The sequence below is a fragment of the Hyla sarda genome, chromosome 2 (assembly GCF_029499605.1).
Source record: "Hyla sarda isolate aHylSar1 chromosome 2, aHylSar1.hap1, whole genome shotgun sequence".
NCBI classification, from domain to species: domain Eukaryota; kingdom Metazoa; phylum Chordata; class Amphibia; order Anura; family Hylidae; genus Hyla; species Hyla sarda.
This window is the reverse complement of record NC_079190.1, coordinates 277,064,923-277,087,855: the sequence shown is the minus strand read 5'-3', so window position 1 is coordinate 277,087,855 and position 22,933 is coordinate 277,064,923. Positions and strand designations below refer to the sequence as shown.

At 48.5% G+C, this 22,933-nt stretch overlaps 1 protein-coding gene across 2 annotated transcripts in view; it reads left to right on the top strand.

Annotated features, from left to right (window-relative positions):
• The first annotated feature begins 775 nt into the window (after positions 1 to 775).
• AGO4 (argonaute RISC component 4) overlaps positions 776 to 22,933 on the top strand; it is a 43,072-nt gene continuing 20,914 nt past the window's right edge. The window contains exons 1-7 of one of the 2 annotated variants that reach the window (XM_056557196.1): positions 776 to 1,195; positions 12,790 to 12,958; positions 13,048 to 13,168; positions 13,365 to 13,546; positions 13,642 to 13,778; positions 15,632 to 15,766; positions 15,851 to 15,938. In XM_056557196.1, the coding sequence (XP_056413171.1) occupies positions 1,177 to 1,195; positions 12,790 to 12,958; positions 13,048 to 13,168; positions 13,365 to 13,546; positions 13,642 to 13,778; positions 15,632 to 15,766; positions 15,851 to 15,938 (851 nt within the window). In that variant the 5' untranslated portion in view covers positions 776 to 1,176. Of the gene's footprint in view, positions 1,196 to 11,684; positions 11,751 to 12,789; positions 12,959 to 13,047; positions 13,169 to 13,364; positions 13,547 to 13,641; positions 13,779 to 15,631; positions 15,767 to 15,850; positions 15,939 to 22,933 lie in introns of those variants that run through there. The other variant, XM_056557197.1, reaches the window with a different exon arrangement.

The following is a 22,933-nucleotide window of genomic DNA, read 5'->3' as shown; positions in this document are numbered from 1 at the left end:
AATTCTGCTAGCAGAATTTCCGCAGTGTGAACAGGACAGCAGAAAAAACATTAAAGTCAATGGGCAGAGAAGATGTGCATTAATTTGGAGAGGAAAAATCAAGAGGAATTACTCGTACTCCAGTGAAAACTTTTTTTTTTTTTTTTTTTTTAATCAACTGGTGCCAAAAAGTTAAATTTGTAAATTAATTCTATTTAAAAATTGTAATCCTTCCAGTAGTTTTCAGCTACTGTATACTACAGAGGAAGTTGTATAGTTATTTTCTGTCTGACCACAGTGCTCTCTGCTGCCACCTCTGTCCATGTCAGGAACTATCCAGAGAAGGAGCATATCCTCATCACAAACCTCTCCTACTCTGGACAGTTCCTGATACAGACAGAGGTGGCACTGTGGTCAGACAGAAAATAAATTCAGAAAGAAAAGAACTTCCTCTGGCCTGGGGTCCAATGGGTTCATGGTATTGTGTTCAGCATTTTACCGGGTCAAACAGTGATGGATGCTGCATTAATAATAATAATTTTTTTAGGAATCTGCAGATGAGAAGTGCAGATGTGAACAGAGTCTTACATGCAGCTTTGGTATGAGATATCCTGTAGATCAGTGGTCTCCAATCTGCGGACCTCCAGATGTTGCAACACTACAACTCCCAGCATGCCCGGACAGCCGTTGGCTGTCCGGGCATGCTGGGAGTTGTAGTTTTGCAACATCTGGAGGTCCGCAGATTGGAGAGCACTGCTGTAGATGTATAGAGCGGGCCTGTATGAGGTCGGTGGCCTGGTACAGGTGGCTGGGTGATCACACAATGTGGAGGTGGCACTCAGGACCGTGGCCCTCGCTCACTCCTCTCCGCCTCCTCCACATGCACCCGCTGCGCGTCCCGCTCTCCCCAGTGCGCGTGCCCGCTCTCCATGCTCGGTCCCCAGTCCCCTCCGTCTTCGGTGTCGCCGTACGAGCACAGCTGATCAGCGACTCTACCGTTCCCCTCCGTGTTTCCCCGGCAACAGAGCCCTGTTCTCCGGCACGCCGCTGGGCTGCGCCATTTCCCTGGCAGCTGAGGCGCCCGGTCGTTCGGTGGCTTCACCCCTTCCCCCAGACCCGATTCCGTCCGTGGAGGGACCCCCACCCGGAGCAAATATTCCGGAGAAAAAGAGACTCCCGGAGAGGACCGCTGCGGAGATGGAGGCGGTGGGGCCCGGTAAGTACCGTCGGGGAGGCTCGGTGCAGGCCCGGAGAGCTCGGGGTGGGTAGGCCTCACCTGAGCCAGGTCGGATTTGCTCGGGAGCTCCAGATGGGGGCGTATGGCCGGGGCTGGCCCACACTGGAAACCGTAATCGGTGGGGCCCCCCATCGGCTGCGCCGGGTGCGGGCACGTACGTGCTGTACGCCTGCCGGACATGTTTAAAGGGCTGCAGCACATTGGGCAGGGGGTCACATCTACTGTATAAGGGGAGACCACTGTCTATGGGCAGCATTCTGTAGGGGGTGGGCTTCTGTAGGAATGGAAGGCTGTTGCGCTGATCCATTGTGCTACACACCTTACCAAGGAATTGCTCAATGTTAGTGCGCAATTAGTGTTACTTCCTTGTAGCTGCACGATCTGGAGTGTTCCTAGGATTACTGCTTTCTATGTGCTGCCTCCATTGGGGACGGGTCATGTCATGGCACACTTGTTGCTTACCAGAGATGAAGGCTGTTTACCTGATGTGACCCCTGACCTGCCTCCAGCCTGTGCTCCTCTGAATCTTGTAGTACAATCCATACAGAAAATCAATAGACACAAACTTTTTTCCCCACATTTTATGATGCGGCCTTGTGCTAAAATCAAAGGGAAGAGAGAACACGATTATCCCGCTGGAGGAGGGGGTTTAAAAATGTTAAGACCTATTCTACAGTATGAAAAATAAACGTCTACGTACCTCCAGTGCTACATGGTGCCTCTGGTGTCCTGCCCCAGGCTCCGGCTGCAATCCTCTTCCTTTGCTGCAGCATTACGCTTTGGCCCGGAGTGAGGTCAGGGCCCAGTGTTAGGGCTGGGCGGTATACCGGTTCATACCGAATACCGAAATGTTTGTGCTGCACTATATGAATTTTCACCTGTACCGCAATACCAGTTTGGCCCCTCCCGCTCGGGAATGAATTATCAGCCCTGCGCTGCCCTGTACCCATCGGGGGAACTATTGATATGTGGCCCGCGAGCGCTGTTCTGCCCCCCCCCCCCCCCCAATTAATTATCAGCCCAGCGCTACTACTCACACGTCACCTGCAAGCGCTGCCCTCCTGGTCCTCCTGTTTTGTTGCGGCCACTCTATACCAGTGGTCTTCAACCTCCAGATGTTGCAAAACTACAACTCCCAGCATGCCAGGATAGCCATTGGCATGTTGGGAATTGTAGTTTTGCAACATCTGGAGGTCCGCAGATTGCAATCCACTGCTCTATACTGTATCCCTATGCCCGGGCTGCAAATGGTAAACAAGATAAACTTTAACTCCCCTTCCCCGTTGGTCCGGACTTGCTTCCCAGGGAATGGAACGTCGGAGAGCAGTCAGCCTATCACCAGTTGCAGCGATGTTCCGCCTCGGCCGGTGATAGGCTGAGCCCACTGTCATGTAGGAAGCCGGCTTCTTACATGACAGTGGGCTCAGCCTATCACCGGCCGAGGCGGAACATCGCTGCGACCGGTGATAGGCTGATGGCTGTCCGACGTTCCTGTCCCCAGCGTAAGGCCGACGTCAGAACATCCGTTCATTTTATTTTGTTTACCTTTTGCAGCCTGGGCATAGGGATACAGTGTAGGGATAGCGCACAGTTATAGAGTGTGTCAGCGCCAATGGACGCAATAAACAGGAGGACGAAGAGAGGAGCGCTTGCGGGTGACGTGATTAGTACCCTGATGGGCACAGCCCAGCGCTAATTAATTTAGGGGGAGGGGAATACCGTTATATACCGTGGAACCACCATAAGTTGCAAAAATACCTCGATACACATTTGGTCATACCGCCCAGCCCTACCCAGTGTGTCATATTGCCGCTCAGTTGATCCCTGGCTGAGGTGACACATTGCTGCGGCCAATGAGTTACTGAGTGGTAGTTTGGCACACTGGGTCCCGATGTTATTTTAGGCCCAATAGAAAGGTTGCCACAAAGGAAGAGGATCACAGTCGGAGACATATATATATATATATATATATATATATATATATATATATATATATATATATAAATATACACACACACACACGTTCATCTTCCAACTAGACTAAGCACACAACCAAGACAAAATAGGAGTGGATTAGGGACATTGCTATGAATATCCTTGAGTGGCCCACCACACCAAACAAGACAGACAAAACAAAATGTGGAAAACATGAAAGGGTCTTAAAACTTTCCAGAATTTGCTGTGTTCTGTAGTGGTTAAAGCTGTATTTTCTCTCCCTGCTGTGAGGATTTACGTTTTTGTTTTGTTTTTTACTTTTAAGCCAGGTTTAGGGGTACTCCACCCCTAGACATATTTTCCCCTATCCAAAGGATGGGGAATAAGATGTCTGATCGCAGGGGGCCGACGCTTACGCTAAACCGGTGCACATCATGTAGAGCCTTTTACAAAGCTCAACTGTCCTGTTTAGAGGACTGTGCAAATGATTGCTGGATCATTCTATTGGCCAACTGCCTCCATTGTTGTAGCCTGCACACCACCTATTACACGGGGAGCGGTCACCTGGGTTCAAGTCGCATGGGAACAGAGTTCGTGCAGCATTTTTGTGCGTCCTTTTTGATCGGGCATTTTTCAAAGTGGTGTATTGTTTGGGGCACGGTGGAGTACCTCGTGCAGGGGACATGAATTTATCATTTAAAAAAATATATATTTTTTTGCTCAAACCTTTACCATCTAATAGGACACGTACAAATGTGTCAGATACCAGAGCACAAAGCTTCAAGAGATACTGTGTGAAAACCATTTCTTTCAAATCAACTGGTGCCAGAATGTTAACAGATTTGTAAATTACTTCTATATAAAAATCACAATCCTTCCAGTATCATCTGCTGTATACTACACAGGAAGTTCTTTTTTTTTTTCTGTCTGACCACAGTGCTCTCTGCTGACACCTCTGTCCATGTCAGGAACTGTCCAGAGTAGGAGCAAATTCCTATAGCAAACCTATTCTACTCTAGACAGTTCCTGACATGGACAGAGGTGTCAGCATAGAGCACTGGGGTCAGAAAGAAAATAAATTAAAAAAGAAAAGAACTTTTTTGTGAAGCATACAGCAGCTAAGTACTGGAAGATTAAGATCTTTTAATAGAAGTAATTTACAAATCTAGAAAAAAAATGTATTCAGTGGTATTAGCGCTATTATGATGTACTATTGTAGGAAATGCTGTTACCCCAATAGTTGATTTGATAATTTATAAAATAAAACTGCATGGAACAACTGTAGATGGATAATGATTCTTTTACCTAATTTTTTGCTGAGTCTGATGGACTATCTCCTTGATGGAGGTTGTCTGAAGTGGTCTGGGTCTTTGTGCTGTATCTTTCAAAGTGGATCCTGCGCTGTATACGATCGTAGATAAAATCCTACTTGATGCGATGCTCACGTGCTAGGAGAACGCCCTGACCGGTGGCGTCTGCAACCAGCGAGTGTGAGATAGGGAAGAAGCCGGGGTTGGACCTCCAGTGTTTAATGACTGCTCCTCAGGAACCTGTGAGCGCCAAGACTTCACCTGTCTGACGCGTTTCGGAAATGAGCTATTTCCTTTTCAAAGCCACCGGCTGGGGCGTTCTCCTAGCACATGAGCATCGCATCAAGGAGGATTTTATCTACGATCGTATACAGCGCAGGAACCACTTTGAAAAATACAGCACAAAGACCCAGACCACTTCAGACAACCTCCATCAAGGAGATCGTCCATCATACGCAGCAAAAAATTAGGTAAAAGAATCATTATCCATATACATTTGTTCCATGCAGTTTTTATTTTATTTTATTTTATAAATTATCAAATCAACTATTAGGGTAACGGCAGTTCCTACAATAGTACATCAGAATAGCACGAATACCACTGAATACACTTTTTTTCTAGAAATACTCAACAATTTAACAGCGGATCAGGGGTCTGTTATAGTGGTATAAAAGCAGCTTCAATAGTATATCCAGGAGTGCCGGTGTTTTAAATTCAATTTAATTTACAAATCTGTTTAATTTTCTGGCACCATTTGATTTAAGAAATTTTTTTTTTTTACACCGGAGTACCCCTTTAAACCTAGCTCTGCAGCTCACTGGTTTCTAAATTTGTGCAGGAAATACCTGGTTGGCCTTGGCTTCACCTGGAAAAAATCAGATCCTAGATCTTGGCAATCACATAAATTGTCATCCTTTTGATCCAGCGGCTCTGGAGCCCTTCTGGCCATGGGTTATCTCAGCTGTGCTAGGGAGGGAGAGCAATGAGTTAAGGATCCCACTGAAGTCTTATCAAAACCAGGCAACAATACTTTCCCAGAGGGTTAGCCATTGCCCCTTCTTCATAAAGTGTGTGGCTGTGAGACAATGGACTTAAGAACAGTCATCTCCTTTTCCCAGCCTGCAGTTAGGGTATAAAGATTAAAGAGGTATTCCAGGAATTTTTTTTATTTGACTATGCTACAGGGGCTGTAAAGTTAGTGTAGCTCATAATATAGTGTCTGTACCTGTGTGTGACAGTATTCTCACAATCCTTATGTGATTTTTCACCCCAATATTTATTTATTTTTAAACAGCATACAAAATGACTCAGAGTTTTCCCAGGTTGCAATGCGGCAGAGACCTGACTCACTAGTCAGCTGATGACAGGCAGCCTGTCTGCTTCAATGGGTGGAGGGATCGCTTGGTGGGAGAGAGATCAATCTGCAACTAATTCAACAGCTGTAGGCACCCTGATTGAAAACAGGTCTTTTGAATGGATACAGCTCATTTATGTTTCAATTGGTGGGGTGGCTGATGTGTGGGAGGGAGGAAAATGGAATTACGGGATTTGTAGTAAAAAAAAGAAGTCAAACAGGAAATACCAGTTCACAAAAAGCTAGCCACAGTATTATGGTAATCTCACAACATAGCCATTTATCCCCAAGACTAGTGCAGATCCTTCCTAAGCATGTCCATTACTGCCTGCCAGGTACGTACTAAAATCACCTTATGGTGGATAACCCCTTTAAACCCTACCCCTTAGCGAATACTTTTCCCTTTCTGTTCACTAATGGATAGGATAAATAGGAAATTAAGCAGTGTTCCCCTGTTAACCTGTTAACTGTTACCATGTGTTTCTAGGTTTACTGTTCCTTTTAAAAGGGGTATTCTCACTAATCCGGAGAACATGGGAAGGTCATGTCCCAAAATTGAGCACACTTCAACTGCAGCCATTGCTTGTCATTCCCTATGGGGAGTCCGAACATTGTGCAATGTTCTAGCTTTGTCCCCTCATACTTTTATTTCCATTCTGCTTGTCCTTTTGAGGCCAGTAAAACATAAGCACAATACAGTCTTGTATCTGCACCTGTATTATGACCCGGAGTCCCAGACTGACATGTGTTTAATGACCCAAACCAACCTGCACTTGAGTTTATTTCTCGAAGGTGACTCTAGCAGATTTGTATGTCTGGTTCCATGATGCACCTAATAACAAAGGGAGTTTTGGGACAATGTTATACTACTCAAAAAAATAAAGGGAACATTAAAGGAGATCTGTAGTGCTCTGAACTTTATCCCCTATCTGAAGGATAGGGGATACGTTTTTAGATTGCGGGGGGTTCGAGCGCTGGGGCACCCCGCGATCTCCTGTACAGGGCTGCAGCAATTTACAGGAAAGGAGGGGGCGCTCCGTCCCTGCATGACGTGGCAGACGGCACGCCCCTCCATGAATCCCACATGGAGGGGTGTGTCGGCTGCCACATGAGGTCTAGCATTGTCTTGCATTAGGAGGAACCCAGGGCCAACTGCACCAGCATATGGTCTCACAAGGGGTCTGAGGATCTCATCTCTGGACCTAATGGCAGTCAGGCTACCTCTGGCAAGCTCATGGAGGGCTGTGCCGCCCCCCAAAGAAGTGCCACCCCACACCATTACTGACCCACCTCCAAACCTGTCATGCTGGAGGATGTTACAGGCAGCAGAACGTTTTCCATGGAGTCTCTAGACTGTGGACGTCGGGCCCTCATACCACCCTCATGGAGTCTGTTTCCGACCATTTGAGTGGACATGTGTACATTTGTGGCCTGCTGCAGGTCACTTTGCAGGGCTCTGGCAGTGCTCCTCCTTCTCCTCCTTGCACAAAGGCGGAGGTAGCGGTCCTGCTGCTGAGTTGTTGCCCCCCTACAGCCTCCTCCACGTCTCCTGATGTACTGGCCTGTGACACGACGCTGACACAGCAAACCTTCTTGCTGAGCTGCACTACCTGAGCCACTTGTGTGGGCTGTAGAGTCAGTCTCATGCTACCACTAGAGTGAAAGCACCGCCAGCATTCAAAAATGACCAAAACTTGAGCCAGGAAGCATAGGACTTGAGAAGTGGTCTGTGGTCACCACCTGCAGAACCACTCCTTTATTGGGGGTGTCTTGCTAATTGCCTATAATTTCCACCTGTTATCTGTTCCATTTGTACAACAGCATGTGAAATTGATTGTCAATCAGTGTTGCTTCCTGAGTGGACAGTGTGATTTCACAGAAGTGTCATTGACTTGGAGTTACATTGTGTTGTTTAAGTGTTCCCTGTATTATTATTATTTTTGAGCATTGTAATGTGTTACTTGTGCAAACAACAAGTGGTGTTGATATTATGATGTAAATGTAGTTATATACTCTTGTACAATGAGATGCATGTGCTCAGTATTATAACTGCTACATCTGACTCTTTATTTATTTATTTTCTCCCCTAGTTACTAATATAGTTGAGCAAAAGATCCAGGTAGTTAGGACCTTTGTTGACTTATGTAAAAACTTACCTTAGTTTCAAGGTAACAGCATAATAGTAATTTATTTTTGTTGAGTTTGTCATAAGACCTGTACTTGGGAAGTATGCCCGGTCTTATGCATGTCTGCAAATGCCCTCATCTACCCAATGCTGAACGCGCTCTTTTCCAGCACACAGCCTCAGCTTTTGTATACAGGATTTGTAGTTATTTCACCTACTGTGAAATTCATAGATACTGCATTGTCATGTGCAGCTGCTTCTTCACATTCAGGCTCCCTTTCATTTTTTTTTTTTTACTAAACCATAGCTATCTATCAGTGCTGTTAGTTTCTTCCCCCAATATGCTACCAAAGGCCTAGATAGCCAAGGGGGCAGTCACCACTGCTCAGTTCCCAACAATGGGAGAAGTGGCGACCACCCCCCTTGTCTACCTAGTCCTCATTAGCATAAGTACTAAAATGACCAGTACTGATGGCCAGGAAATGAGGACCTACAAGGAAAGCAGATCATGATGGCAGTAGGTCACACACAGCACGTCGGGCGCTTATTTTAGGCTGCATATTTCAGCTTTGATATACGCCGCAGATGTCAGTGCCAGCAAAATCTACGGCACTTAATATCCGCGGGGTATTTAATTGAATTTAGCAATCGCTGTGTGCTGTGGGAGCGACTGACTTAAAAACACACAAATAGCTGATACTCCGGTGGAAAATGTTTATTTTTATTTTAAATCAACAAGTGCCAGAAAGGTAAACAGATTTGTAAATGACTTTTATTAAAAAAAAAATCTTTATCCTTCCAGTACTTTTTAGCAGCTCTATGCTACAGAGGAAATTCTTTATTTATTTATTTATTTTTTTCAATTTCTTTTTTGTCTTGTACACAGGGCTCTCTGCTGACACCTGATGCCCGAATCAGGAACTGTTCAGAGCAGGAGAAAATCCCCATAGCAAACCTATGTGACAGAAGTGTCAGCAGAGAGCAGTGTGGACAAGACAAAGAAATTCAAAAAGCAAATAATTTCCCTGTAGCGTACAGCTGCTAATAAGTACTGGAAGGATAAAGATTTTTTTTAATAGAAGTAATATACAAATCTGTTTATCTTTCTGGTGCCAGTTCATTTAAAAAAAAAAAAAATTCCACCGGAGTTCCCCCTTTAAGTGCAGTCAGTCATGGGAAATATAAAATGTCAGCAGATGCATAGGTAGGTGGCAGGTTCACTTTAAAGGAGTAGTCCAGTGGTGAAAAACTTATCCCCTATCCTAAGGATAGGGGATAAGTTTCAGATTGCGGGGGGTCCGACTGCTGGGGCCCCCACAATCTCCTGTACGGGGCCCCGACAGCCCGCATGAAGGGGGCGTGTTGACCTCCGCATGAAGCGGTGACAGACACGCCCTCCCAATACAACTCTATGGCAGAGCCGGAGCCCTGCCTTCGGCAATCTCCGGCTCTGCCATAGTTTTATTGTGGGGATGTGTCGGCGGCCACTTTGTTCGGTGGTCAACACGCGCTATCTGGCCAGCGAGCCGGGGCCCTGTACAGGAGATCGCGGGGGGGGGGGTCCCAGCGGCCGGATTCCCTGCGATCTGAAACTTATCCCCTATCCTTAAGATAGGGGATACGTTTTTCACCACTGGACTACCCCTTTAAGCAAACTTATTTATACACTAAATAAGAAATGCTGTACATAAAAGTAAAAAATAAACTAAAAAACATTCTGGTGCCTACCTTTCAACTATAATAACTTTGTACACCCTTGGTCATCTGAGCGATACAGCTATACAAAGTCAATGTGCTTCTGTGGTGAATTCATTGACAAGGCTTCACATTGCTCAGGAACACTTGGTCCACTTGATCATGTCAGGATTGTGACTGGCTTTAACATCAGGAACCATTCTCGTGTCTAAAAATAGCTGGGGCAGCGTGTGTATATGGCTGGTTAGGAAGAGGGGTCTCTGCAGGCAGCCTAGTTAAGGATATACTCATGTGAACAGGTGGCTAAAATAGCATGTAGCTGCCAAATTGGGCAATCCACCTACAGTCTAAACCAGTGTTTCCCAACCAGGGTGCCTCCAGCTGTTGCAAAACTACAACTCCCAGCATGCCTGGACAGCCGTTGGCTGTCCAGTCATGCTGAGAGTTGTAGTTTTGCAGCAGCTGGAGGCACCCTGGTCTAGGGTTTGTGTTATTGCTGCGTTCTCAGGTTTTTAAATACCAGTTAGGAGCTGATTCACAAATCACAAATGGAAAACCATTCATGGGGTTTGGTTTCAAAAACTGCAGTTAATATTGGGAATGTGATATTGCACTCATTGGGGGACTCCTGACTGTCCCCAGATAGTATGGTTGACGAAATATTCAGGATTGGTCATGTTGGATTTTGGTATGGGCTAGTTGCTCATGTGACCGCTGAGGGCAGTTAAAGGGTTACTCCAGTGGAAAACTTTTTTTTTTTTTTTTTTCAACTGGTGCCAGAAGGGTAAAAAGATTTGTAAATTTATCCTTCCAGTACTTATTAGCGGCTGTATACTACATAGGAAATGCTTTTTTTTGGATTTCTCTGATGTCATGACTACAGTGCTCTCTGCTGACCTCCGCTGTTCATTTTAGGAACTGTCCAGAGCAGGAGAAAATCCCCGTAGTAAACACATGATGCTCTGGACAGTCCCTAAAATGGACAGCAGAGGTAATCAGAGAGCACTGTGGTCGTGACAGAAGAGAAATCCAAAAAGAAAAGTGTTTCCTCTGTAGTTAGTATACAGCTGATAAGTACTGGAAGGATTAAAGGGGTACTCCTGTGGAAAACTTTATTTTTTTTAAATCAACTGGTGTCAGAAGGTTAAAAAGATTTGTAAATCACTTCTATTAATCTTAAGGTATTCCTTCCAGTTTTAAGGGGCTGTATACTAAAGAGAAATCCAAAAAAGAAATGCATTTCCTCTGATGTCAGCACCACAGTGCTCTCTGCTGACCTCTGCTGTCCATTTTAGGAACTGTCCAGAGCAGGAGAAAATCCCCATAGCAAACATATGCTGCTCTGGACAGTTCCTAAAATGGACAGCAGAGGTCAGCAGAGAGCACCGTGGTCATGACATCAGAGGGAATGAATTTCTTTTTTGGATTTCTCTTTAGTATACAGCCCCTAAAAAGTACTGAAAGGATTAAGATTTTTTAATAGAAGTTATTTTCAAATCTGTTTAACTTTCTGGCACCAGTTGATTAAAAAAGAGGTTTCCACCGGAGTACCCCTGTAAAATATAAGGTATTTTGCTAAAGGGAAACAGGTGTTTTTTTTTTTTGTTTTTTTTTTATTTTTTTTTCCATCTCAATGGTCCTCATTCCAGTAAAAGATCTCTGACAGGTACTGCAATAGTTATTAGAATCATGTCTGGTTACACATTGGATTGTATGCGGGTTCAGTGGAGGCTCCGTTGACTTACGTTTCTTCATGCGCTGCTCTAACACCTCTTCTCTGGAGGAACAAAGGATATATATCCACATTTCTTCATGGCCATAAACATGCATTTACATGTCACCTGAATATTAGACTTTAGTAAACCTACATATTTTAATAGTTGCAGCTTTTAAACACATTAGGGGAGAATCATCAAAACCTGTCCAGAGGAAAAGTTGCTGAGTTGCCCATAGCAACCAATCAGATTGCTTCTTTCATTTCTCAGACTTTTTTTTTTCAAAAATGAAAGCAATCTGGTTAGTTGCTATGGGCAACTCAGCAACTTTTCCTCTGGACAAGTTGATAAATCTCCCCCATTGGGCAAATTTACTAAAACTGTCTAGTTCTTAGCTTAGGTAACCTTAGAGCTCTTATCTATATTATTGGTCAAATAGGCTGATATTGCCCTGTGTAATAGACCTGGTAATTTAAACTAAATGGTTGACTAATCTGGTCATTTTATAGCGGCTTAAAAAAAATCCTTGTTCGTCGCCCAATAAACCATGGAAGTAAAGAGCCACATGAAGAATTCAGTGATAATTTGCAGGGCCCTACCTTCTAGAATGTAATGACCTTACAAAACTCCCCCCTCCATCTCCAGTACACCTGCCTTCAGCGTGAGACCCAGTGTCATTCTATGAGGTACCTCCCTCAAAATGCATCGAAATAAATAGCAGGAAGAATTGTGCTCGTTCAGGCGCAGAATTTTATAGTGTCGTGTAGACAAATGACTTCTGTGTACAGTGCTGAATGATAGTAGTCATTTGTCAAAAAATCATGAGGGACCCTTTAAATGAGCTCCAATCTCATAGATCAGCGCTCATGTCATGGCATTATTTGGCCCATCTAAGGTGGAAAAGAAATGATCTGGCACGCGTGCGGCTGACATCGTCTGGTCAATCACCGTACATGTTTGTAAGGCATGCAGTCTGCTATATGGTCGCACGTAGTGCGTACGCAGTGTATTTCATGTTGCGCAAAATCTGCTGTGTATTCACCGATCAGCACACACACAGGGCTACCAAGCGACAGCACCGTGTGTTCAGTGAGGTTTGCAGGCGGGGCCACGTGCTCTGCCATCTCCCCCCCCCCCCCCTCTGCCCCCCCACCACCACCAAAAAAAACTGCCTTGTATCTCAGGTGCTTTAAAAAACAAACAAAAGACATGCCGTGGTAAAAGCTGACAAGATGCAATAAAAAAAAATATATGTATTGCTGCACACTTAGACACAGTTTGTATAGTAAGATAAAGGGGTGGAAGTAAGGAGGGTGTTGCAGGGTTAAAAAGTATTTTGCCTATTTGACTTAACTACAAGAAAATGCTTTATAATGTTTAAAAAACACTGGGATCTTATTTGAAATTTTCTTTTGTCCTCCTCCCCCCGCACTCCCCAGGTCCTCCACCGACCAACCTCTTCCAGCCTCCACGGCGGCCTGGCTTGGGAACCCTCGGAAAACCTATCAGGCTCCTGGCAAACCATTTCCAGGTACAGATACCAAAAATTGATGTCTACCATTATGACGTGGACATTAAACCTGAGAAAAGACCCAGAAGAGTAAACAGGTAATATATTTTTTAGAACTAGCATCGCTTTTTCCCTAAACTACTTGGAAAGCTGTATGCTACAGCTAACCTTTCCTGCTTGCATATAGGGAGGTGGTTGATACAATGGTGCGACACTTCAAGATGCAGATATTTGGAGACCGTCAGCCAGGCTACGATGGTAAAAGGAATATGTACACTGCACATCCACTGCCAATTGGGAGAGACAGGGTGAGGAATAGTCTTGGCTGTCTTTTCCATTACTTGTTCTTCCTTCTGTTAGAACTATTAAATGTAATATGTTGTGGATTACGCACAATATGTCTCTACCTACTAGCTGAATGGAAAATGCAGTGTCAGCAGTTTATGGATGGTTTATGTCCGATAAATAAATACTATACATACATATATTCATTCCTTTCTGCAGGTTGATCTGGAAGTGACCCTTCCAGGTGAGGGTAAAGACCAGACTTTTAAAGTGACTATTCAGTGGGTTTCAGTGGTGAGCCTGCAGCTTCTTTTGGAGGCATTGTCTGGGCATTTAAGTGAGGTTCCTGAAGAGTCTGTGCAAGCGCTGGATGTTATCACCCGTCATTTGCCATCGATGAGGTATATTAAGAAGTAACTGTATGGGTAATGATACATTATCTGACTTTGTTTTGTTTTTTTGTCTTAAACTTTTTTTTTTTTTCTCTTTTCTGCAGGTATACCCCAGTTGGACGTTCATTCTTTTCACCACCTGAAGGTTACTATCATCCACTGGGTGGGGGTCGTGAAGTCTGGTTTGGTTTTCACCAGTCTGTGCGTCCTGCGATGTGGAACATGATGCTGAATATTGACGGTAAACAAGATTTATTATTGGCTACACTTCACTCATGTTCATTAAACCCCTTTAACAACCCAGATTTTTCATTAGGCTGTTAAGGGTGTATGGAAAGGGTTTGGGATGAAAGGCCCCTAGATTAAAAAAAATAAATACATTTTAAAGTAGTGTCCTGGTTTCGCCGCTTCAGACCTCCGCTTCTGTGTTCCTCCTCTTTCCTCGTCACACTGAGGCTCAGCTAATCTTCAGCCGCAGCAGTGTTCCGCCTCGGCCGGCCTTAAGCTGAGTGGCAGTGTGATGCATTTTGCCTCTGTTACTAATGTTGGAGCACAACGCATCACACTGCTGCTCAGCCTATCGCAAGTGGAATGGAGACCTCGCTGCGGCCAGCGATTAGCTATCCCTCAGTGTGACTTGTTGACCATGGCAACCAGGAAGGAGACGCTAGCGGAGGTCTGAAGCGGCGATACGGGACACCAAGGAAGCAGCAGCAGCCCGGGCATAATGACCGCACATATTTTGGCATGAGACTTCTCCTTTAATAAATCTCCCTCATAATAAAATTAAAATCACCCCCCCCCTTTCTATTCTCCTAATTTAACATAAATGTAAAAGTATATTTGGTGTCACCACGTGCTATGGAATGAATGATTTAGGGTAAAGTTAAATTTGCTGCACAAAAAGCAATAAAAGGATTTGTATGACTGCAGCTCTTATTTTTTTCTATAGATAAACATTAGAGATGAGCAAACTTACAGTAAATTCGATTCGACACGTACTTCTTGGCTCGGCAGTTGATGTCTTTTCCTGCATAAATTATTTCAGCTTTCAGGTACTCCCGTGGGCTGGAAAAGGTGGATACAGTCCTAGGAGACTCTTTCCTAGGACTGTGTCCACCTTTTCCAGCCCACCGGAGCACCTGAAAGCTGAAATAATTTATGCAGGATAAGTTATCAACTGCCGAGCCGAGACGTTTGTGACGAATCGAATTTACTGTAAGTTCGCTCATCTCTAATAAACATTGTAAATTACCTTACAACACTTGCAAGGTCTGCTACACCCTGGTTATCCCATAAATTGTCTGCGACTAGAGCAAGACCAAATGTCAACTTGTGGCCTAGTACACAAGACAAATGTCCTTCAAGCGCTTTTTTTCCCACTGTAATTATTTTACTGTATTGAAACACACTTTCCCTCAAACTGGATTTGAAAGTTCTGAAATATATAGAATTTTAGTGCAGCAGAAAATATATGGTTGGTACATTTAAGGCCCTTTGTTTGTTGTCTTTCATATTTAAAGTGTACTCCGGCCCGAAGATATCTTATCCCCTATCCATAGGATAGGGTATAAGATGTCTGATCGTAGCGATCCCGCCGCTGGGGACCCCTACAATCTCTCATGCAGCACCCACCTGTCTCGGCTGCACGCAGCGCTGGAGGCTCAGTGTCTGAAGCCTCACGACCACGGGGCCGGAGTATCGGGACGTCACGAGGGGGAGTCGTGACGTCATGATACTCCGTGGTCGTGAGGCTTCAGACACTGAGCCTCCAGCGCTGCGTGCAGCCGAGACAGGTGGGTGCTGCATGAGAGATTGCAGAGGTCCCCAGCGGCAGGACCCCTGCTATCAGACATCTTATCTCCTATCCTTTGGATAGGGGATAAGATCTCTTAGGGCCTGAGTACCCCTTTAAATATGAAAGAAAACAAAGGCATTGTCTGTGGCTGACAACTGCTGTGACTGACTATTAGCTGAGCCTCAGTGTGACGAGGAAAGAGGAGGTACACAGATAGGGGATAAGATGTCTTAGGGCTAGAGTACCCCTTTAATGCTGCTAGAGCCTAAAGCTTACAGATTTTTTATTTCTTTAAGTGTCTGCAACTGCTTTTTATCGCGCTCAGCCGGTCATTGAGTTCATGTGTGAAGTCCTTGATGTTCAGAACATAAATGAGCAGACCAAGCCTTTGACTGACTCCCAGCGTGTGAAATTCACCAAAGAAATAAGGGGTAAGTCATCAAATTTTTGTCCTTTCTTTCCTCTGGTTGCTCGAATAGTTTCCATTGTTTAATCATGGATGCTTGCTTTTTAAGGTCTTAAAGTGGAGGTCACACACTGCGGACAGATGAAGAGGAAATATAGAGTGTGTAATGTCACCAGGAGACCAGCAAGTCATCAGACGTAAGATTTCCACTAAACCTCTTACAAAATAGAAAAAATATATAGTGTGTTTTTTTTAATAAAAAAAAAAATAATAATAAAAAAAAAATATCTACATTTTCATTCTATTTTGTTATGAAATGGTGTGATACATTTTTGACCCTTTTTTAAGGAGTGTTTTGGCGTTAAGGACACAGCCAATTTTTTTATATTTTTTTTCCCTCCACGACTTAAAGGGAAACTGACAGTGGGTTCACCTGCACTAAACCAAATACACAGGGCTATAGTGCGGGTGAACTGGATTACAATGAGAGATCGCTTACCTATATCTGCGGTCCGGTTCCAGAAATACAGGGTGTATTAGGCATGGTTTACCTGAAAATGGCAGACTTTGCGCAATGGATGTGTGGCACAGCACACTCAGCATTGCTGCCTCCATCCCTTCTGCACTGATATGCCCGCTCACCTCATGAATGTTTGGGACCCCTTTGCCCATTTGAGGTTGGCGGACAGATGGGAGCCTTAGGCGCACTGTATAAAAACAGGTGATTGATGGCAGGAGGTAATGGAGGGGAGCAACCTCATATTCAGTTTTAATAAGCATTGATCACAGGGTCTGAAGGGTTAGTGATATTGGCAGGATCACCAATATTAGTCATTAGTAGTGAGTACCCAGCTGCTTATAGCTACCTGTATTCATAGGGTATGATGGTATGAGTGAGCCCCATCCTGGAGGACCTAGTCATTTGCTTTCCAATTACAAAGCTCTTTAACCCCTTAAAGGAGTAGTCCAGTGGTGAGCAACTTATCCCCTATCCTAAGGATAGGGGATAAGTTGCAGATCGCGGGGGGGTCCGACCGCTGGAGCCCCCTGCGATCTCCTGTACGGAGCCCCGACAGCCCGCGGGAAGTGGGCGTGTCGACCTCCGCACGAGGCGGCGGCCGACACGCCCCCTCAATACAACTCTATGGCAGAGCCGAAGCACTGCCTTCGGCAATCTCCGGCTCTGCCATAGAAATGTATTGAGGGGTCGTGTCGGCCGCCGCCTCATGCGGGGGTCGACACCCGCTATCTGGGCGGAGAGCCGGGGCCCCGTACAGAGAGATCGCAGGGGGCCCCAGCGGTCGGACCTCCCGCGATCTCAAACTTATCCCCTATCCTTAGGATAGGGGATACGTTTTTCACCACTGGACTACCCCTTTAAGGACTCAGACAATTAAATTTTTAGGTTTTTAATTTTTTCCTCCTCGCCTTCTAAAATCATAACTTTTATATTTTCATCCACAGACTAGTATGAGGGCTTGTTTTTTGCGCAACCAGTTGTCCTTTGTAATGACATAACTCATTATATCATAAAATGCAACCAAAAAACACAATTTTTGTGGGGAAATTAAAAAGAAAAACGCAATTTTGATGATTTTGGAAGGTTTCGTTTTCACGCCGTACAATTTATGGTAAAAATGACATGTGTTCTTTATTCTGAGGGTCAATACGATTAAAATGATACCCATTATTACATACTTTTCTATTATTGGTGCGCTTAAAAAAAAAAATCACAAACTTTTTAACCAAATTAGTACGTTTATAATCCCTTTATTTTGATGACCTCTAACTTTTTTATTTTTCCGTGTAAGTGGAGGTATGAGGGCTCATTTTTTGCACCATGATCTGTACTTTTTTTTTTGATACCACATTTGCATATAAAAAACTTTTAATACATTTTTTTATAATTTTTTTTAATAAAATGTATTAAAGTAGCAATTGTGGAAATTTTTTTTTTTTTTTCGTTCACGCCGTTCCCTGTACGGGATCATTAACATTTTATTTTAATAGTTCGGACATTTACGCACGCGGCGATACCAAATATGTGTATAAAATTTATTTTTTACGCTTTTTGGGTGTAAAATAGGAAAAAACTGACGTTTTACTTTTTTATTGGGGGAGGGGATTTTTCACTTTTTTTACTTTTACATTTTTTTTACATTTTTTATACATTTTTTTTTTTACACTTGAATAGTCCCCATAGGGGTCTATTCATAGCAATACCATGATTGCTAATACTGATCTGTTCTATGTATAGGACATAGAACAGATCAGTGTTATCAGCCATCTTCTGCTCTGGTCTGCTCGATCTCAGACCATAGCAGGAGACGCCAGGAGCCGGAAGGAGGAAGGTGAGGGGACCTCCGTGCGGCGTTCTGAATGATCGGATCCCTGCAGCAGCGCTGCGGGCGTTCCGATCATTCATTGAAATCGCGCACTGCCGCAGATGACGGGATCTGTATTGATCCCGGCACCTGAGGGGTTAATGGTGGACACCTGCGAGATCGCGGGTGTCGGCCATTACCGGCGGGTCCCTGGCTGCGATCAGCAGCCGGGATCAGCCGCGCATGACACAGGCATCGCTCCGATGCCCGCGGTTATGTACAGGACGTAAATGTACGTCCTGGTGCGTTAAATACCACCGCACCAGGATGTACATTTATGTCCTGCATCCTTAAGGGGTTAAATGGTCAGATTAAAAAAAATTAATATGTTGTACAGGTTGGCAAAACATTAACCTTTCTAATATACTTCATAAGAAATTTTTATTTCCTTTTTATAGAAATCCTGGCTTACAAAATCATGGCTTTGTCCAAGCTGAAGCACAGGCTTAGGCAAGGTCCAGTAAGAGAGGGTGGGCTAGCACTCCTCTGTTCTCTCTCCTGTCTGATAGTACTCCTCTGTTCTCTCTCCTGTCCGATAGCACTCCTCTGTGCTCTCTCCTGTCCGATAGCACTCCTCTGTGCTCTCTCCTGTCCGATAGCACTCCTCTGTGCTCTCTCCTGTCCGATAGCACTCCTCTGTGCTCTCTCCTGTCCGATAGCACTCCTGTGCTCTCTCCTGTCCGATAGCACTCCTCTGTGCTCTCTCCTGTCCGATAGCACTCCTCTGTGCTCTCGCCGGTCCGACAGCACTCCTCTGTGCTCTCGCCGGTCCGACAGCACTCCTCTGTGCTCTCGCCGGTCCGACAGCACTCCTCTGTGCTCTCGCCGGTCCGACAGCACTCCTCTGTGCTCTCGCCGGTCCGACAGCACTCCTCTGTGCTCTCGCCGGTCCGACAGCACTCCTCTGTGCTCTCGCCGGTCCGACAGCACTCCTCTGTGCTCTCGCCGGTCCGACAGCACTCCTCTGTGCTCTCGCCGGTCCGACAGCACTCCTCTGTGCTCTCGCCGGTCCGACAGCACTCCTCTGTGCTCTCGCCGGTCCGACAGCACTCCTCTGTGCTCTCGCCGGTCCGACAGCACTCCTCTGTGCTCTCGCCGGTCCGACAGCACTCCTCTGTGCTCTCGCCGGTCCGACAGCACTCCTCTGTGCTCTCGCCGGTCCGACAGCACTCCTCTGTGCTCTCGCCGGTCCGACAGCACTCCTCTGTGCTCTCGCCGGTCCGACAGCACTCCTCTGTGCTCTCGCCGGTCCGACAGCACTCCTCTGTGCTCTCGCCGGTCCGACAGCACTCCTCTGTGCTCTCGCCGGTCCGACAGCACTCCTCTGTGCTCTCGCCGGTCCGACAGCACTCCTCTGTGCTCTCGCCGGTCCGACAGCACTCCTCTGTGCTCTCGCCGGTCCGACAGCACTCCTCTGTGCTCTCGCCGGTCCGACAGCACTCCTCTGTGCTCTCGCCGGTCCGACAGCACTCCTCTGTGCTCTCGCCGGTCCGACAGCACTCCTCTGTGCTCTCGCCGGTCCGACAGCACTCCTCTGTGCTCTCGCCGGTCCGACAGCACTCCTCTGTGCTCTCGCCGGTCCGACAGCACTCCTCTGTGCTCTCGCCGGTCCGACAGCACTCCTCTGTGCTCTCGCCGGTCCGACAGCACTCCTCTGTGCTCTCGCCGGTCCGACAGCACTCCTCTGTGCTCTCGCCGGTCCGACAGCACTCCTCTGTGCTCTCGCCGGTCCGACAGCACTCCTCTGTGCTCTCGCCGGTCCGACAGCACTCCTCTGTGCTCTCGCCGGTCCGACAGCACTCCTCTGTGCTCTCGCCGGTCCGACAGCACTCCTCTGTGCTCTCGCCGGTCCGACAGCACTCCTCTGTGCTCTCGCCGGTCCGACAGCACTCCTCTGTGCTCTCGCCGGTCCGACAGCACTCCTCTGTGCTCTCGCCGGTCCGACAGCACTCCTCTGTGCTCTCGCCGGTCCGACAGCACTCCTCTGTGCTCTCGCCGGTCCGACAGCACTCCTCTGTGCTCTCGCCGGTCCGACAGCACTCCTCTGTGCTCTCGCCGGTCCGACAGCACTCCTCTGTGCTCTCGCCGGTCCGACAGCACTCCTCTGTGCTCTCGCCGGTCCGACAGCACTCCTCTGTGCTCTCGCCGGTCCGACAGCACTCCTCTGTGCTCTCGCCGGTCCGACAGCACTCCTCTGTGCTCTCGCCGGTCCGACAGCACTCCTCTGTGCTCTCGCCGGTCCGACAGCACTCCTCTGTGCTCTCGCCGGTCCGACAGCACTCCTCTGTGCTCTCGCCGGTCCGACAGCACTCCTCTGTGCTCTCGCCGGTCCGACAGCACTCCTCTGTGCTCTCGCCGGTCCGACAGCACTCCTCTGTGCTCTCGCCGGTCCGACAGCACTCCTCTGTGCTCTCGCCGGTCCGACAGCACTCCTCTGTGCTCTCGCCGGTCCGACAGCACTCCTCTGTGCTCTCGCCGGTCCGACAGCACTCCTCTGTGCTCTCGCCGGTCCGACAGCACTCCTCTGTGCTCTCGCCGGTCCGACAGCACTCCTCTGTGCTCTCGCCGGTCCGACAGCACTCCTCTGTGCTCTCGCCGGTCCGACAGCACTCCTCTGTGCTCTCGCCGGTCCGACAGCACTCCTCTGTGCTCTCGCCGGTCCGACAGCACTCCTCTGTGCTCTCGCCGGTCCGACAGCACTCCTCTGTGCTCTCGCCGGTCCGACAGCACTCCTCTGTGCTCTCGCCGGTCCGACAGCACTCCTCTGTGCTCTCGCCGGTCCGACAGCACTCCTCTGTGCTCTCGCCGGTCCGACAGCACTCCTCTGTGCTCTCGCCGGTCCGACAGCACTCCTCTGTGCTCTCGCCGGTCCGACAGCACTCCTCTGTGCTCTCGCCGGTCCGACAGCACTCCTCTGTGCTCTCGCCGGTCCGACAGCACTCCTCTGTGCTCTCGCCGGTCCGACAGCACTCCTCTGTGCTCTCGCCGGTCCGACAGCACTCCTCTGTGCTCTCGCCGGTCCGACAGCACTCCTCTGTGCTCTCGCCGGTCCGACAGCACTCCTCTGTGCTCTCGCCGGTCCGACAGCACTCCTCTGTGCTCTCGCCGGTCCGACAGCACTCCTCTGTGCTCTCGCCGGTCCGACAGCACTCCTCTGTGCTCTCGCCGGTCCGACAGCACTCCTCTGTGCTCTCGCCGGTCCGACAGCACTCCTCTGTGCTCTCGCCGGTCCGACAGCACTCCTCTGTGCTCTCGCCGGTCCGACAGCACTCCTCTGTGCTCTCGCCGGTCCGACAGCACTCCTCTGTGCTCTCGCCGGTCCGACAGCACTCCTCTGTGCTCTCGCCGGTCCGACAGCACTCCTCTGTGCTCTCGCCGGTCCGACAGCACTCCTCTGTGCTCTCGCCGGTCCGACAGCACTCCTCTGTGCTCTCGCCGGTCCGACAGCACTCCTCTGTGCTCTCGCCGGTCCGACAGCACTCCTCTGTGCTCTCGCCGGTCCGACAGCACTCCTCTGTGCTCTCGCCGGTCCGACAGCACTCCTCTGTGCTCTCGCCGGTCCGACAGCACTCCTCTGTGCTCTCGCCGGTCCGACAGCACTCCTCTGTGCTCTCGCCGGTCCGACAGCACTCCTCTGTGCTCTCGCCGGTCCGACAGCACTCCTCTGTGCTCTCGCCGGTCCGACAGCACTCCTCTGTGCTCTCGCCGGTCCGACAGCACTCCTCTGTGCTCTCGCCGGTCCGACAGCACTCCTCTGTGCTCTCGCCGGTCCGACAGCACTCCTCTGTGCTCTCGCCGGTCCGACAGCACTCCTCTGTGCTCTCGCCGGTCCGACAGCACTCCTCTGTGCTCTCGCCGGTCCGACAGCACTCCTCTGTGCTCTCGCCGGTCCGACAGCACTCCTCTGTGCTCTCGCCGGTCCGACAGCACTCCTCTGTGCTCTCGCCGGTCCGACAGCACTCCTCTGTGCTCTCGCCGGTCCGACAGCACTCCTCTGTGCTCTCGCCGGTCCGACAGCACTCCTCTGTGCTCTCGCCGGTCCGACAGCACTCCTCTGTGCTCTCGCCGGTCCGACAGCACTCCTCTGTGCTCTCGCCGGTCCGACAGCACTCCTCTGTGCTCTCGCCGGTCCGACAGCACTCCTCTGTGCTCTCGCCGGTCCGACAGCACTCCTCTGTGCTCTCGCCGGTCCGACAGCACTCCTCTGTGCTCTCGCCGGTCCGACAGCACTCCTCTGTGCTCTCGCCGGTCCGACAGCACTCCTCTGTGCTCTCGCCGGTCCGACAGCACTCCTCTGTGCTCTCGCCGGTCCGACAGCACTCCTCTGTGCTCTCGCCGGTCCGACAGCACTCCTCTGTGCTCTCGCCGGTCCGACAGCACTCCTCTGTGCTCTCGCCGGTCCGACAGCACTCCTCTGTGCTCTCGCCGGTCCGACAGCACTCCTCTGTGCTCTCGCCGGTCCGACAGCACTCCTCTGTGCTCTCGCCGGTCCGACAGCACTCCTCTGTGCTCTCGCCGGTCCGACAGCACTCCTCTGTGCTCTCGCCGGTCCGACAGCACTCCTCTGTGCTCTCGCCGGTCCGACAGCACTCCTCTGTGCTCTCGCCGGTCCGACAGCACTCCTCTGTGCTCTCGCCGGTCCGACAGCACTCCTCTGTGCTCTCGCCGGTCCGACAGCACTCCTCTGTGCTCTCGCCGGTCCGACAGCACTCCTCTGTGCTCTCGCCGGTCCGACAGCACTCCTCTGTGCTCTCGCCGGTCCGACAGCACTCCTCCTCTGTGCTCTCGCCGGTCCGACAGCACTCCTC